The sequence below is a fragment of the Crocuta crocuta genome, unplaced genomic scaffold (assembly GCF_008692635.1).
Source record: "Crocuta crocuta isolate KB4526 unplaced genomic scaffold, BGI_CrCroc_1.0 scaffold526, whole genome shotgun sequence".
In the NCBI taxonomy this organism is placed as follows: Eukaryota; Metazoa; Chordata; class Mammalia; order Carnivora; family Hyaenidae; genus Crocuta; species Crocuta crocuta.
In genome coordinates this window covers 63,509-78,321 of record NW_027528811.1, presented here as the reverse complement: position 1 = coordinate 78,321, position 14,813 = coordinate 63,509, and the positions used below count along the sequence as shown (strand labels likewise).

General features: G+C 60.6%; 1 protein-coding gene across 1 annotated transcript in view; it reads left to right on the top strand.

Moving 5' to 3' along the window:
• The window catches only part of WNT9A (Wnt family member 9A), a 21,426-nt gene extending 13,536 nt beyond the window's left edge, over window positions 1-7,890 (top strand). The window contains exons 7-9 of the mRNA XM_077755857.1: window positions 3,287-3,543; window positions 4,971-5,233; window positions 7,342-7,890. Of these exons, the coding sequence (XP_077611983.1) occupies window positions 3,287-3,543; window positions 4,971-5,233; window positions 7,342-7,824 (1,003 nt within the window). The 3' untranslated portion in view covers window positions 7,825-7,890. The remainder of the gene's footprint in view (window positions 1-3,286; window positions 3,544-4,970; window positions 5,234-7,341) is intronic.
• Window positions 7,891-14,813: the final 6,923 nt, after the last annotated feature.

Here is a 14,813-nt window from a genome sequence, read left to right as displayed (position 1 = left end):
GTGTCGGTGGGGGGTGGGGGGGGGGGGGGGGGAGGGGGGAGCTGGCTGCCCCAGGCGGGCACGCAGGGCTGACGATTTTGTGTGGAGCGGTGTGGTTTTGAATGAGCCACACGTTGTCCCCTGCCTGTGTGCCAGGCTCACGGGCCGTGGGGAGAGGTGTGAGCTGCGTGAGTCCCTGGCCTCCTCCATCCTGGCTCCCCACGCGTGGGGGCCTGGGGGCAGCAGCTGCGGCTTCCTGATGCCTGCAGACTCCACAGGACGGCCGCCCTTGTTTGGCCCTGTTCCTGCCTAACAGCAGGCCTCAGGCAGCGTGCAGGCGACCCTTCTGGAACGGGATTGGGGTGAATTTCATAGATGCATGTGTCCAGAAATCAGCCACGGGGGAAGACCTCTTCCCTATGTCCACGACAGTCCTCAGGTGCAGAAAATAACACCAGGGGGTTTTACTCTGTGTTTCTGAGCAGGGCGGAGCTCCCTACAAGTTCTCACAGGTGCGCCTCCTGCCCTTGACCTGTGTGGACACGTCCCATGTCCACGTGATCTGCAGGAAAGGGGTCTGTCAGCACGTGCACCTCCACTCATGAAGGCAGTCGGCTTTGGGCTGGGATCCAGCTTGGAGGACCTCCCGTGATGCGTGACTTGTGCTGCTGTGCGCGGTGCAGCCCTGCACCGCAGACCCTCACACTTGGCCGTGTTTTCAGGGCCTCAGGACTCTGAGTCACATGGAGTGTGCCTGGGAACACGAGTGTTTCATGGACTTCTTGCCTTTCATCCGGCACATCTGAGGTTCCTCTCGGTGTTTGGGTTTCTGTCCTGGGTGCCCAGGACCCCTGACACCCACCCAGTTCTCTGTACCTGTGCACATCTGCCTGCTTACTCTCAGCACCTGACACCTCTGTGAGGGTCTGTTCCCTGCCACTGCACCCCAGGCTGATCTCCAGCTGAGCGCACCCCAACAGTTAAGGGGGCCTGGGGTAGAGGACAGCCCTAATGTGGACACAGGCTGGCCCCGGGGGTGTGTGGGGACATTTGTCCTCTGTGCAGTGTGGATACAGACTGGCCCAGACACCTGCAGGCAGCCTGGTGGGGGGGCTTGCCTGCCATCTCTCCCCCTCCCACACTCACAGCTGCCGTGACCAGCAGGGTCCCGGGTACCCCTGGGATAGCCTTGCTGTCATGGGTCCTGTGGGACACAGGCATGTTTTGGCCCCAGCCTAGAGCTAGGTTAATCTTGGAGAACCCAGCCTGGGGGCTGTGCAGGTTTCAGGCTGTAGCCCTTCCGGTGCATGGCGGCATGCCGTTGTGGGCACAGCTGCTGACATTCCTGTCTGGGGACAAGTCTCCGCCATGTGAGCAGCCTTTGTGTGGGGAGTGTTGCTCTTCCAGCCTGCAGCCTAGGGTCCCCAGCTCAGCAGCTGTCCTTGTGCTCAGAGCTGCCTGAGCTTAGGCGTGAGGCCTGGAAGTACACAAGGTGACCCCTGCCGTGTCCCTGTGCCCTGAGGCAGGATACCGTGACCCTGAGATGGGAACTGGGGGTGCAGGTCCTTGCCTCTCCAGCTCACAGGTACCTTCTCCCCAGAGGCCTTGCTGCCCACAGGGGGTCTGCTTGTGCCAAGGGGACTTTGGGGACCCCCGGCCCACACCCACACTGGCCACAGCACACCAGCTGGCCATCCTGGCTCAGTGTCTCCAGCCATGTGCTGTGCAGCATGTGTACGGACTCCAGCCGGTGGGAACATGCCTTGGGCTCTGCTTGACGACACCCTGGGCTTCTGGGGCACTTGAAGCCTGGCTCCCCTGCAGCTCTGGGCTCAGCCCCAACAGCTCACATGCCATGCTGGCCCTGAGCACCATGGGGAGTCCTTCCAGTGTGCCAGTCGGCTCCTTGTGCCCACTGCACCTGAGTCTGAAGAAGATCGTTCTTTCTTCTCTGTGTCCTTCCTGGCCTCCCCCTCCAGGGTCTTTTTCAGAGATTCCTTTCTCCCACCTGCCCACCTGCTCCTTTCCTCACCTCAGGCCCTCTGCTTTAGCATCCCTGCAGCCTTGCTGGGCTCCTACCTGGGCCTCCTTTGGGCCTGGTTCCCAACCCTCAGCACCCTGGCCTCCTGTCCTTGGGGAGGTGACCAGGAAGGTCAAGGCTGGTACTGCTCCCTCAGGGGCCTGGGTCTGGGATCCTCAGGGCAGGGATTGACCCTTGGCAGGGTACATTCATATCCTCCCTGACCCCTGGCACCTCCCCCCTGCCTTCCAAGCCCTGGCAGGGCCAAGGAGAGGCCATGCTGGTTGTGTGCAGAGCAGGGGAAGGGAGGGGCTTTGGAAGCCATTACCCCAGGTTGTCCCCAGAGGAGCCTGACCTACGTCACTGCTGGGTCCTGCCAGGGGAGTACCTCCCTGAACCCTTTCCCTACAGAAAGCGGCCGGGAGCCAGCCCAGTGGCCACCATGCCCTTGAGGCGCTTTTGAAGGGCATCAGTAAGAGGGATGGGGCATGATGTGGGGTGTTAAGTGTCTGCAGATGCCTGGCTCCTGTGGGTCGGCTGGGGTGGGGAGGTTTGTTTCCTGTGATGCTAATGTCAGAGGACTGGAGCCCCCACCCACGTCCAGTTGGGCACCTCTTCTTCCCGAAGGCTGAGGGTCTGGGTGGATGTAGAGCCCAGATGTGGCATCACCTATGTGGGGACACAAATCCGTCTGAGCACAGAGCAAGCAGGAGGTCAGGACCAGTTGGCCCCTGGATGGAGCAGATGAAATGGGGGGTTGGGGAGACTTGAGAAGAGGTGACAGACTGAAGACTAGGGCCTTGGCTCAGATCAGAGGGATGAAGCTGCAGGGGAACCAGGAGCTGGTTCTAGGCCTCCCCCTGGGTTCTGCTGGGAGCTCCTCAGTGGCCTAGGAGTTCGGGAGACCCTACTGGGACCTGCAGAGGCCATCCGTACCGGCTGCAGGAGAGCAGGGAATGAGCCAGGACCCTCTCTAAGAGGCCACAGGCCCACTGCAGCTGGGGACGGAGGAGGGTGGGGGTCCTGGAGTGACAGCTGGGACACATGAGCAGGTGGGGAAGAGCATGTTGGATGTGGTCTCCTTGTGCCCTGGGTTCCTGCACCCTTCTCTGCCCTGTCCATCTGTGCCCTTGGCCTATCCCCTGTGCTGGGCTGGGCTGCGTGTGTGTGTGTGTGTGTGTGTGTGAGAGAGAGAGAGAGAGAGAGAGACAGAGAGAGAGCTAGCGAGCGAGCACGAGTGGGCTCTGGCCTCGGGCATGGCCCTCATCCTGGCATCTCTGTACCCAGGCTAACGGGCAGTGAGCCCCTGACCATCCTCCCGCTGACCCTGGAGCCAGAGGCCGCTGCCCAGGCACACTACAAGGCCTGCGACCGTCTGAAGCTGGAGCGCAAGCAAAGGCGCATGTGCCGCAGAGACCCCGGTGTGGCCGAGACACTGGTGGAGGCGGTGAGCATGAGTGCACTTGAGTGCCAGTACCAATTCCGGTTTGAGCGCTGGAACTGTACCTTGGAGGGACGCTACCGGGCCAGCCTGCTCAAGCGAGGTGAGCGCACTAGAGGCAGGACCTTCTGGGCCAAGCTGCTCCCCTAGGACAATGCGCCTTGGCTGGGTCCCAGGGCACCTGGGGGTGGGGTGCAGAGATGGGGGTGCTAGACCCCCCTCCTTACCCAGTCTCTGTGGCTCATCCTCCGCTCCATTCACCCTTCTTCCCTGACCCATCCCTCCCTCCCCCACCACTGCACCCACCTGTAACTCCACCTTCCTCCCAGCCCTGCCCATGCTTTCAGGCCCTCCAGGGCCCCCTGCCCAGTGCCTCCTGCTGTGTCCTGCACCTGCCCTGCCCCTTCTTCCCACCCCACCCCACTCCTGCTCCACCCCGCCTCCTGACCTGCCTCTTCCACCTGCCCCGCCCCTCCTGGGGAACAGTTGTTGGCAGACCAAAGAGCATTTGGGAAGCTTTGACGGGGCCCAACGCAGGTCTGATGGCTCTTGCCACATGGTGGTGACCAAGGCCCAGTGGCTGGGCATGAGCGGCAGAGGCCAGCTGGTGCCATGAGCAGGAAGCCTTCCTTCTCATGTCTCCTTGGGACTCTGATCTGAGACTCTCAACAGCCTATTTAAAAACTGGGGCGCCTGGGGGCGCCTGGGTGGCTTAGTCGGTTAACCCTCCGACTTTCGCTTACGTCATGATCTCGCAGTTCGTGGGTTCGAGCCCTGGGTCGGGCTCTGTGCTGACTGCCAGCTCAGAGCCTGGAGCCTATTTCGGAGTCTGTGTCTCCCTCTCTCTCTGACCCTCCCCTGCTCATGCTGTCTCTCTCTCTCTCTCCTAGAAATAAATAAAAATATTAAAAATAAAAATAAAAATAAAACCTGGGGCGCCTGGGTGGTTCAGTTCGTTGAGCGTCAGACTTTGGCTCAGGTCATGATCTCATGGTTCATGAGTTTGAGTCCCTCATCGGGTTCTGTGCTGACAGCCCGGAGCCTGGAGCCTGCTTCGGATTCTGTCTCTCTGTCTCTCTCTCTCTGCTCCTCCCTGCACTCTCTCTCTCAAAAATAAAAATATTTAAAAAAAAAAAAAAAAAGAACTGGGGACGTGAGGCCCAGGGCTGGGTAGGGTGGGCTCGCCAAGGTCCCAGGGCGAGTCTGGTGGGTCAGGGAGGCAGTCTCTGATCTGTGGGCAGAGCCTAGATCTCTGTGCACTTTGAATTCTCTCTACCGAGACACATCATGTGCCTGAGGCATATAGGAGCTCCTCTTACCCCCAGGTGTCCATGGCAGCCCAGGCAGGTATGCCCCCCCCACCCGAGGTGCGCAGAGCCTGCGTGCGGTCAGGATACAGGGCTCCAGTTGGCGTGCTGTTGGGACTCGGGACTCCAGCTGGACTGCCGTGATTACAGTTTGGCCACACCTGAGTCAGGTGGGGGTTGCTCCCTCCCGCTCACCAGTCCTGCCTTCCCTGCATCCCCACAGGCTTCAAGGAGACTGCCTTCCTCTACGCCATCTCCTCTGCCGGCCTGACGCACGCGCTGGCCAAGGCTTGCAGCGCGGGCCGCATGGAGCGCTGCACGTGTGACGAGGCCCCTGACCTGGAAAACCGGGAGGCCTGGCAGTGGGGTGGCTGCGGGGACAACCTCAAGTACAGCAGCAAGTTTGTCAAGGAGTTCCTGGGCCGGCGCTCTAGCAAGGATCTGCGAGCCCGTGTGGACTTCCACAACAACCTCGTGGGTGTGAAGGCAAGCTGGGCGGGGTGTGGGGCAGCGTTTGGGCATGGAGCCAAGCATGGGCGGGGTGGGAGGCATGGGCCAGATGAAGGGTGGGGCAAGGTGAGGGGCGGAGTGGGGTGCAGGGAAGGGCATAGGGGCGGGGCATGGGGCCCGGCATATGTACAGGGTGGGGCATGTGGGTGGAGCGGGGCGAGGGGCATGGGCGGGCCAGGGCAGGGCATGGGCTCTAGGAGGGCATGGAGCCAGGCATGGGCATGGGCGGGGTGGGAGACATGGGTGGGGAAGGCGGGACATAGGTACGGGGCAGGGTATGGGCACAGCAACAGGTGCCCAGGGCGGGGACAGTGGTGGCCAGGGCTGGGGGCGGGGAGGAGGCGCAGTATTGCTGCCTCCAGGTCTCTGTTCCCACCATGTAGTGCCAGCAGCCTGGAGCTGCTGAGAGTCTCCCTGCCTGTGAGGCTTGTTTTCTTACAGGGATACTGGTTGTTGTGGAGGGGGTGGGAGGAGAGACGTGTAAGCTCTTTAGCTGGGCCCTTCTGGGTGCTGCTGGCCGCAGGCTGGTTGGGCCTGGGGGTACCTGGCTCCTGCCCATCCTTCACCCTCCCTGCAGCCCCTCAGCTTCTGGGCCCACACCAGTGGAGGAGGCCATGAGTGCCATCAGACCCATTGTGGACGGAGCACCCTGTCCCCTTAGTTCCCATACAACCTGAACCACCAAAGGCCCCCCGAGGCTCCACCCAGCCGTGGGGATGATCAGGGGCTCTGCATGCTCGACCCGCAGCCCCCAGGATGTGAAGTCCCAGCCTGGGAGGGGCCAGGTAATTAGAGCCAGCTCTGCTCTGAGCCCCTCTTTATTGAGAAACCAGACTTCTGAGTCCTGCACTTATTAAAGAATCAATTTCCCCCTTTTTCTTCGGAGCCCTTGTCCCTCCTTCTGCCCTTTGTGGAGGGGTGAGGGCAGATTAAATCCCCAAGGCGAGGCTATTTCTTTTCTTTTGCATTCTCTCCTTTGTAAGCTATTAATGAAAAGTCAGAATATGGAAAGTGCTCCATTAGCTCTGCCTGGCCTGGGTAAGCAGCGTTTTAATTAAATTTGTCCAGGTTTCTCAGCAAAGTGTCATTAAATGTGACTCTTCTGTTGCCTGGCCAGAGGGCAGCTACATTTCCTAATCCCCCTCAAGCCAGCCGGCCCTCCCTGGGGGCATCATGGGAGCTCAGGGCTATCCTGGGATGGGGCCCACTAGGGCAGGCCTCCGCTCTCTGCTGCCAGGGACCCCAATGTGGGTGGTCAGGCAAGAGGCGCCTTAGGGCAGCTCTGTGCGTGTGTGCAGAAGTGGGGGCACTGCCCCCCCCGTGTGTGTCTGCAAGTGCGGGTACCACCCCTCCTTGCGTGTGTGCATGTGCGGAAGTGGGGCTACTACCCCTCCCCTCGTGTATGTGTATGTGAGGAAGTTCGGGTACTGCTGCTCCCCAAGTGTGTGCGCATGTGCAGAAGTGGAGGTGCCACCCCTCCCCAAGCGTGTGTGTGTGCTTGTGTGTGTGGAAGTGGGAGGTACTGCCCCTCCTCGCATGTGTGCATGTGTATCTGCGTGTGCGGAAGTGTGGGTACCACCTCTCTGGTGTGTGTGCACATGTGTGTGCATGTGTGCAGAAGTACAGGGACCGCCCCCCACTCTGGGGCGACCTGGAGGATCCAGGGGCCAGTCCTGCCACTTGGGCCAGCTAATTTGTTTGTCCTCACTTCTCCAGGAAGCAGGCTAGCAGGCTGTTTAGCCCAGGCTGGGGGTTCCTTCTGGGGCATTGACAGCAGGGCTAGAGGGGGCCCTGTTGAGCACCTGCAGAGGGAGGGAATGTCTCCACGGGGCCACAGGTGCTGCGGTGGTCACTCTGGAAGCCGTGGTACTAGGTATAGGGCTTCTGTCTGGGGACATCCGTGGCCTGGAGGGAGGGGACCAGGTACATGGGCCGGGCAACCTGGGTGATGGGTAGTAGTGTTCCCCCAGTCTGGGCTTGGGTCCGAGGGAGCTGTGTGGTCCAGCCCCTCTAGGGGTTGTCTGCAGGGGCTGTGCCTGGACTCTCAGTGTGGCCCTCATACCCAGCTTCCCCACCCCCACCAGGTAATCAAGGCTGGGGTGGAGACAACATGCAAGTGCCACGGCGTGTCAGGTTCCTGCACCGTGCGGACGTGCTGGAGGCAGCTGGCACCCTTCCACGAGGTGGGCAAGCGCCTGAAACACAAGTATGAAACAGCACTCAAAGTGGGCAGCACCACCAACGAGGCCACGGGGGAGGCTGGTGCCATCTCGCCGCCTCGCGGCCGGGCTGCAGGGACAGGAGGCAGTGACCCGCTGCCCCGCACGCCGGAGCTTGTGCACCTGGATGACTCGCCCAGCTTCTGCTTGGCCAGCCGCTTCTCCCCGGGCACCGCCGGCCGCAGGTGCCACCGGGAGAAGAACTGCGAGAGCATCTGCTGTGGGCGTGGCCACAACACACAGAGCCGGGTGGTGACGAGGCCCTGCCAGTGCCAGGTGCGCTGGTGCTGCTACGTGGAGTGCAGGCAGTGCACCCAGCGCGAGGAGGTCTACACCTGCAAGGGCTGAGCCCCAGGGCCGGCTAGGCTGCTGCAGGGATAGAGGCCATGCACCCATTGCGGGGGACTACATTGCAAGGGCTGAGTCCCCGGGATGGGGCCCCCAGCACACTTGGCACGTGGTGATGAGAGCTGGGGGATCAGCTGGGTTTGTTGTCTCTGCCTCTTTGTCCCTCCTCTCAAAGACCCAGAGGCAGGAGGTGGCCCTGGTCTGGCCCCTGCATCCCCTCTGTCCACGCCCCCCCACCCCATGACCTGAGAGCGTTGCACCATGCTTTCCAAGCTGTGTCAATCCCTAAGAGGCCGGTTCCTGCGAGTGGCGCCCCTCCCTGCTCTGGGCTCCCTCTGAGGAGCACCAGGTGCACCTTTGCAGCCACACAGGGTCTCTGTGCGGCCGCCTGTGGGCTGTCCTGCTCCAGCACTGGCTTAGAGAGTCAAACCACTAGGAGAGAGACAGCCCGGTCGCCTAGCTGCGGGCGTCACTGGCGTCCCCTCTGACCTGGAGCACTTCTCTTGGGAGTGATGTTGGTGACTTTTAAATTATTTTTATTTAACTAATATATAATTATTATTTTCTCCATCCCTGCCTTGCCTCAGACTTGCCACTTCCCCTCCTCTGGATGGAGCCCAGTCTGGAGGGTTCCCTTCCTCCCTTCCCTCCACGCCCCTCCTAACCTCTTTGCCTGATCTGCTTTGTCATTTGAAACCACTAAATCAAGAGGGATGTTGCTGTTGTTTTTAAAGTAATAAAGCAGGTTGTGTCTGGCCACTGCCCTCAGGGCTTCTGGAAGCCAGGTCCCTGTAGCCAGCTGCCCCCAGTGAGACTGTCCCAGAAAGTGTGTGGACCCTGCTCTGGGAGACTTCAGGCATGCACTCCAGCCACTTCGGGGTAGATTTTGAGGCCCTGGGTGACAGCCTAGCCAGTGGCCTGCCTCCCCCCTCCCCTGCTGGGGGTGGGCATGGCAGAGGGGAGGGGCCAGCCCATTGGAGGGTTCATTTCCTGACTTGCTTTGTGTCACTGCGGAAGGAGGCAGATATGAGGACAGATGTAGATGGAGAGAATCTGGGGCTAGAATTTGGCAAAAGGTGGGCTGTTTTCTCTGGCCACACTATTGTCTTTGCAGGGAAGGAAAATGAATGGGCTACACTGACCTGGCTTGGTTTGAGTGTGTGTGCATGTGCGTGCATGTATGCATCTGTGTACATATCAGTGTACATGTGTGAGTGTGTTGGGTTTTGTGTGCATACATGTGCATGAGCACACACGTGTGAAGTATGTTTGCGTTTACGTGCATGCATGCATGAGTGCACATGTGTACATGAATGCACCTGCAGGTTTACGCATGAGCACGTGTGTGAGCAAGTCTGATGTGTGTGCATACATGAACCTGTGTAAGCATATGTACGTGTCTGCATGAATGTGTGTGTGAGCACGGGGCTGGTATGGCACATGCATCTGTGCTGTGTGCTGTATTCGCGTGTGTGAGCATGCATTGTATGTGTAAACATGTGCACATAGCTATGCATGTGTGCTATATGTGTGATGGTGCATGTGCATGTGTGATGTGCATGCATACATGCGTGTGGGCGACCATGTATCCATGTGTATCTGTGGTGTGTGTGCCTGTTCTGGCTGTGCTGGTGTGGTCAGTGGTCAGCTGCGGTGGGGCTGCTGCCCGGTGCCCTCCCTCAGCATGAGGCTGTCCTTCCCATGTTGGTGTGAACAGCAGCCTTGGCTGCTAGATCCCTTGGCTCGGGGCCTGCCCTGCTCGGGCTCTGTGGCTGTGTTCTGGGTGGGCACAGAGCTGGGTGGTGGTGCAGACACGGGAACTACTGAGTGAGGGGGTTCCTTGGAGTCCCGTGGGCTCCAGGAACCCTGGGGACTGTGTTTAAGAGAAAACCTATTTATGTTGATGTGGGTCTCTTCGTCCCTGTTCTATGGTGTAAATAGTGAAGTCTATTCTGTGGTTCAGAGAACCTCCCGTGAATGCCTGCATGCAGAGAGGGTGGGGGCCAGGACCCAGAGCAGGCAGAGCCACACCTCCCAGGACAAGACTGGAGCTCAGTCACTTCTGGGTCTGGAAAGGCAGCGAGTCGGAGGAAGGATATTTTGTTAACCAGATACCACATTTAGCTCTATGTCATAATATAAAGGGAAGTATTTTTTTAAACAAGGCAGACTGAAAACGTCTGCTGGCTGGTCTGTTTATATATAAACATATATCAGAATATCTTGCTAAGCAAAGGAACTCCTCCTGACGGAGCCTCTCGTCAGCCTGCTGCTCTTCGTGCAGGAGAGAGCCTCTAGAGGAAACTGTGCCCCGGGGTCAGCCTCTCTGGGACAGGGGGCGGGCCACAGGGTGCAGCTACGCTGAGGGCCAGGCAGGTCCCGGCCACCTGCTCTCTGCCAGCCACACACACACGTGGACTCCTGGCTAGGTTCGGGAGGTCCGGGCAGGCTGGGAGGAGAGGGGCATTCACACACACGAGAACTCTCGTGCGAGCCTATCGATTTCTCTACCTCATCTGTATAGCGAGTAGGTGTGTACTCGAGTGACTTGGAGAATGTATTTATTTAACGGCTTCGTGTAACAGAACAGAAACGAAATGGACACTAAATAAATGTATTTTAAATTATAGCCCCATCTGAGTCTGCTGCCTTGAAAGGGGTTCTGGAGGGCCTGAGGAAGGAGGGGGAGGAGGGCCTGAGGGGGGAGAAGGGTCTGAGGGAAGAGAAGAACTTGAGGAGGAAGGTCTGAGGAAGGAAGGGCCCAAGGGAGGAGGACCTGAGGGAGGAGGAGGGCCTGAAGGGGGAGGAGGAATGGGGAGGAGGACCTGAGGCAGGAGTGCCTGAGGGAGTAGGAGGGCCTGATAGAGGAGGAAGGCCTGAGGGAAGAGGAGGACCTGAAAGAGGAGAAGTGTCTGAGAGGGGAGAAGGGTCTGAGTGGGGAGGAGGATCTGAGGAGGAAGGAGTACTTGGAGAGCAGTATTGGAGGGAGGAGTGCTTGGGGAGGAGGGCCTGAGGGAGGAGGGGGAGGAAGACATGAGGGAGGAGATGGATCTGAGGGAGGAAGGACTGAGGGAGGAGAAGGGTGTGTGTGAGGAAGGCCTGAGGGAGGAGAGGTCGAGGGCCTGAGGGAGGAGGATCGGAGGGAGGAGGGCCTGGGAGTAGGGGGGCCTGGGGGAAGTGCCTGAAGGAAGAGGAGGGTCTGAGGGAGGAGGGCCTAAGAGAGGAGGGAGGTCTGAGGGAGGAGGACCTGAAAGAAGAGGAAGGTCCGATGAGGGAGGAGGATCTGAGGGGGGAGAAGGGTCTGATGAGGAGGGCCTGATGGGGAAGGGGGCCTGGGGAAGAGGATCTGAGGGAGGAGAGCCTAAGGAAGAGGATGTGAGAGAGGAAGACTTGGGGAGAGGAGGGCCTGAGGGAGAGGGGCCTGAGGGTGGAGGAGGGTTTGAGGGAGGAAGACTTGAGGGAGGAGGAGGTCCTGTACTAGAGTGGGCCTGGGGAGGAGGATCTGGGGGAGGAGAACCTGAGGGGGAGGGGGTGGGAAGAGGACCTGAGGGAAGAGAGCCTAAGGAGGAAGATCTGAGGGAGGAGGTCCTGAGGGGGAGTGGGCCTGGGGAGGAGGATCTGGGGGAGAAGAGCCTAAGGAGGAGGATCTGAGAGAAAAGGTCATGAGGGGGATTGGGCCTGGGGAGGAGGGCCTGAGAAAAGAGGATCTGAAGGGGGTGGGTGCCTGGGGAAGAAGTTCTGAAGGAGAAGATCCTAAGGAGGAGGATCTGAGGGAGGAGGAGGACCTGAGAGGAGGGAGGGCCTGAGTGGGGGAGGGCCTGGGGGAAGATCTGAGGGAGGAAAACCTGAGGGGGGAGGCCCTGGAAGGAGGAGGATCTGAGGGAGGAGGAGGGCGTGAGGGGGGAGGAGGACTTTAGGGGGGAGGGCCTGAGTGGGGCAGGGCCTGGGGGAAGAGGGCCTGGGGGAGGATCTGAGGGAGGAGGACCTGAGGGAGGAGGGCCTGAGTGGGGAGGCCCTGGGGGGAGGAGGGCCTGGGGGGAGGATGAAGGAGGAGGACCTGAGCGAGGCAGAGGACCTGAGGGGGAGGAGGGCCTGGGGTAGGCCCCAGGGGGAGGAGGTACAGTCGTTAGAGGGCAGGAAGTGCCTGGCAGGCCCAGCACAGCAGCCTGGCCCCAGAAGCAGGAAGGGTGCTGTCTCCCTGTTCATGGTGGCCAAGCTTTAGCTCTCTGTGCCACCCCATCTGAGGTCCCAGGGATCCTTCCGCCGGCCTCTGCTCCCAGCAGGCTCTCCAGTCCCGCTCTCAGTGGGGAGGGTAGTATGTGAGCCTGGAGACCCTGGTCTGACGCAGTGGCTGGTCAAGGCCCCACCCCACTTCTCCCTGGAGCGAACAGCTACCAGTGCTGGGGGCTGACATCCCAGATCTGGAGGCCGGAATGTCAGGCTGTGGGCTGGGTCTCACTCCCTCAGAGGCTCCGGAGCGTCCTTCCTGCGTCTCCCAGGTGCTGGTGCTCCAGGGAGTCCTGGGCACTGCACCCCAATCTGCACCTCCGTCTCTTCCCCTCCTTTCCGGATGCTCTTATCTTGGGATCATTAATCAGGGCTGCAAACACCCCATTTCCCATTTTTGTGACAAAAAATGTCACAGCCTGAGATTAAGGTGGGCCTGAACTGTGGGGGGGACACTTGAGGCAATGAGACCCAGGACAAAGTTCAGGCCCTGGTGGGAGAAGGAGTGAGCTGGGCAGGGCAGAGCACACCCCCTTCTCCTTCGGGGGTGACTTCCCCTTACCCTAAGGCCCACGACCTTTGGAGGGCTGCTGGGGGACAGCATGGGACAGCCCTTGCCATCCTTTCCCTGCCCTGTGGGGTGATGATCCAGTGTATGTGAGAGTCCCAGCCGCTCCTCCCTCACTTGGGCCGTCCATCTGTCCATCTGCCTGTCCACCTGCTAAGTCTAGGAACTTCCTCCCTCAAGTTGGTCCCCAGCGTCCTGCCCCTCCTCAGGCCTCTGTCCTCCCTGGAGCCCACCTTGAATGACCCCCATAGCTGTGACGTGCCTTGCAGGACTGCTGGGGCCCCTTTCCTGGGAGAGGGCCTCCATGCCACCTTGGTTTTTATCTGCGACCCCTGACCCCCCAGGAGAGGGGTTGCCACGAGGAATGTGGGATTATCTGCCTAATCCTGGTGCTTGAGCAGAAGGCTCACGGCGCCTCCTCCCTGCCCCATGGACACCTCCACTAAGAAGGTAAGGGGCAGCTCCTGGTGCCAGACCTTCTGTCAGGCTGCAGGTGAGGCCCCTCCACTGGCTGCTGGGCTCTGCCATGAGGGTTGGGGAGGATGGAAGGGACCCTGGGGGCCCACAGGGGCAGCCCCTCCTCACTGCACAGGGTGGATACCAAGGCCTCCTGCCCAAGCACTGATAATGAGGTGCAGGTGGGGGGCTCAGGCCTGGGTGGGGGATGGGGCTTCAAGCGGCCCAGGCCAGGGAGCAGGAGGGTGGATGGGGCTGGGGCTGGACAGGCCACTGTGCCTGGCACCAGGACCTACCCTCCTCCAGCATGGGGCGCACAGCCCCCTGCCAGGAGCCGTCTCTGGACACCCGGGTCTCCCCTCTATCCTGGGCTCCTGTCCTGCGGATATGCTGTGTGCATCTGGCCTGTGTCTGCATGTTTACATGTGTGCAAGTGTGTGGGCGGGCTGTGTCCATGCGTCTGTCTGTGCATGTGTGTGTGCCTGTCCACATGTGTGTGGTGCATGTGTGTGTCTGTGTCCACACTTGTGTGTGTATGCGTATTGTGTCTGTGGGGGCATGTGTGAGCTCCGCAAAGATGCAGTGCCGGGCTGTCACTCTCCTCCCTTTCAGCCACCCGCCCGGCTTCTCCCACCCTGTCGCTGGCCTCCTCCAGCTGACAAGCTCCTGCTGGCCCAGCCCAGAGCCTGACGTAGGCCTGGCCAGCGTGACCACAGCAGCCAGGTGGGTAGACACTGCAAGGTGCTAACTGCTTGGGGCAGGCAGGAGGGCCAGGAAGTCTCAGAGAACAGGGCATCCCTGCCGCCTGCTGGCAGGGCCACCTGAGGTGAGGAGGGCAGAGCAGAGGGGCCCCACAGGGCTCAGAGCTCTGGCCAGGAGGCTGCTCACAGCCACGCCCAGCCCACTGACCCCGGGTGCCGTTCACAGGTGGGGAGCCAGCTCAGGACACACAGGTGGCCGGAGGCAGTCAGGGCCGTAGCCCAGCCTGGCCCAGTGGGGCGGGGGTAGGCGCGGGAGGCAGGAGATGGCTGGGGAATTAGGTAAGAAGGCACAGTTAGGTAATGTCTCAGACGGGAAAGGTATCCAGCTGGGTCCTGCCTGCTTTCCAGGCTGACTTCAGACACAGGATGAGGTGGAAAAGGGGATGGAGGAGGATGAGTGAGGAAGACAAGCAGCAGGGGGAGGGGGAAGAGGAGGAGGAGGGGGAGGAGGAGGAAGAGTAGGAAGGGGAGAAAGGAAGGAAGAGGAGAGGGAGGAGGGAGAGGGGAGGAGGGAGAGGAAGGAAGAGGGGGTAAGGGGAGGAGGGAGAGGAGGAGGGAGGAGCAGGAGGGGAGGAGGGAGAAGGGAGAGGAGGAGGGAGGAGCAGGAGGGGAGAAGGGAGAGAGGAGGAGGGAAGGAGAAGGGAAAGGAGGAGGGAGAGGAGGAGGGAGGAGCAGGAGAGTGAGAAGGGAGGATCAGGAGGGGAAGGAAGAGGAAGAGTAGGAAGAGGAGAGAGGAAGGAAGAGGAGAGGGAGGGGGGCAGGAGGGAGGGGGAAGGAGGGAGAAGGGAGAGGAGGAAGGAAGAGGAGAGGGAGGGGGACAGGAGGGAGGGTGGAGGGAGAAGGGAGAGGAGGAGGGGAGGAGAGAGGGGGAGGAGGGAGGGATAGGAGGGGGAGGAGGGAGGAGGAGGAAGGGAGAGGGAGGAATGGGGAGAAAGGAGCAGGAGGGGGAGGAGAGGAGCAGGTAGGGGAGGAGGAGC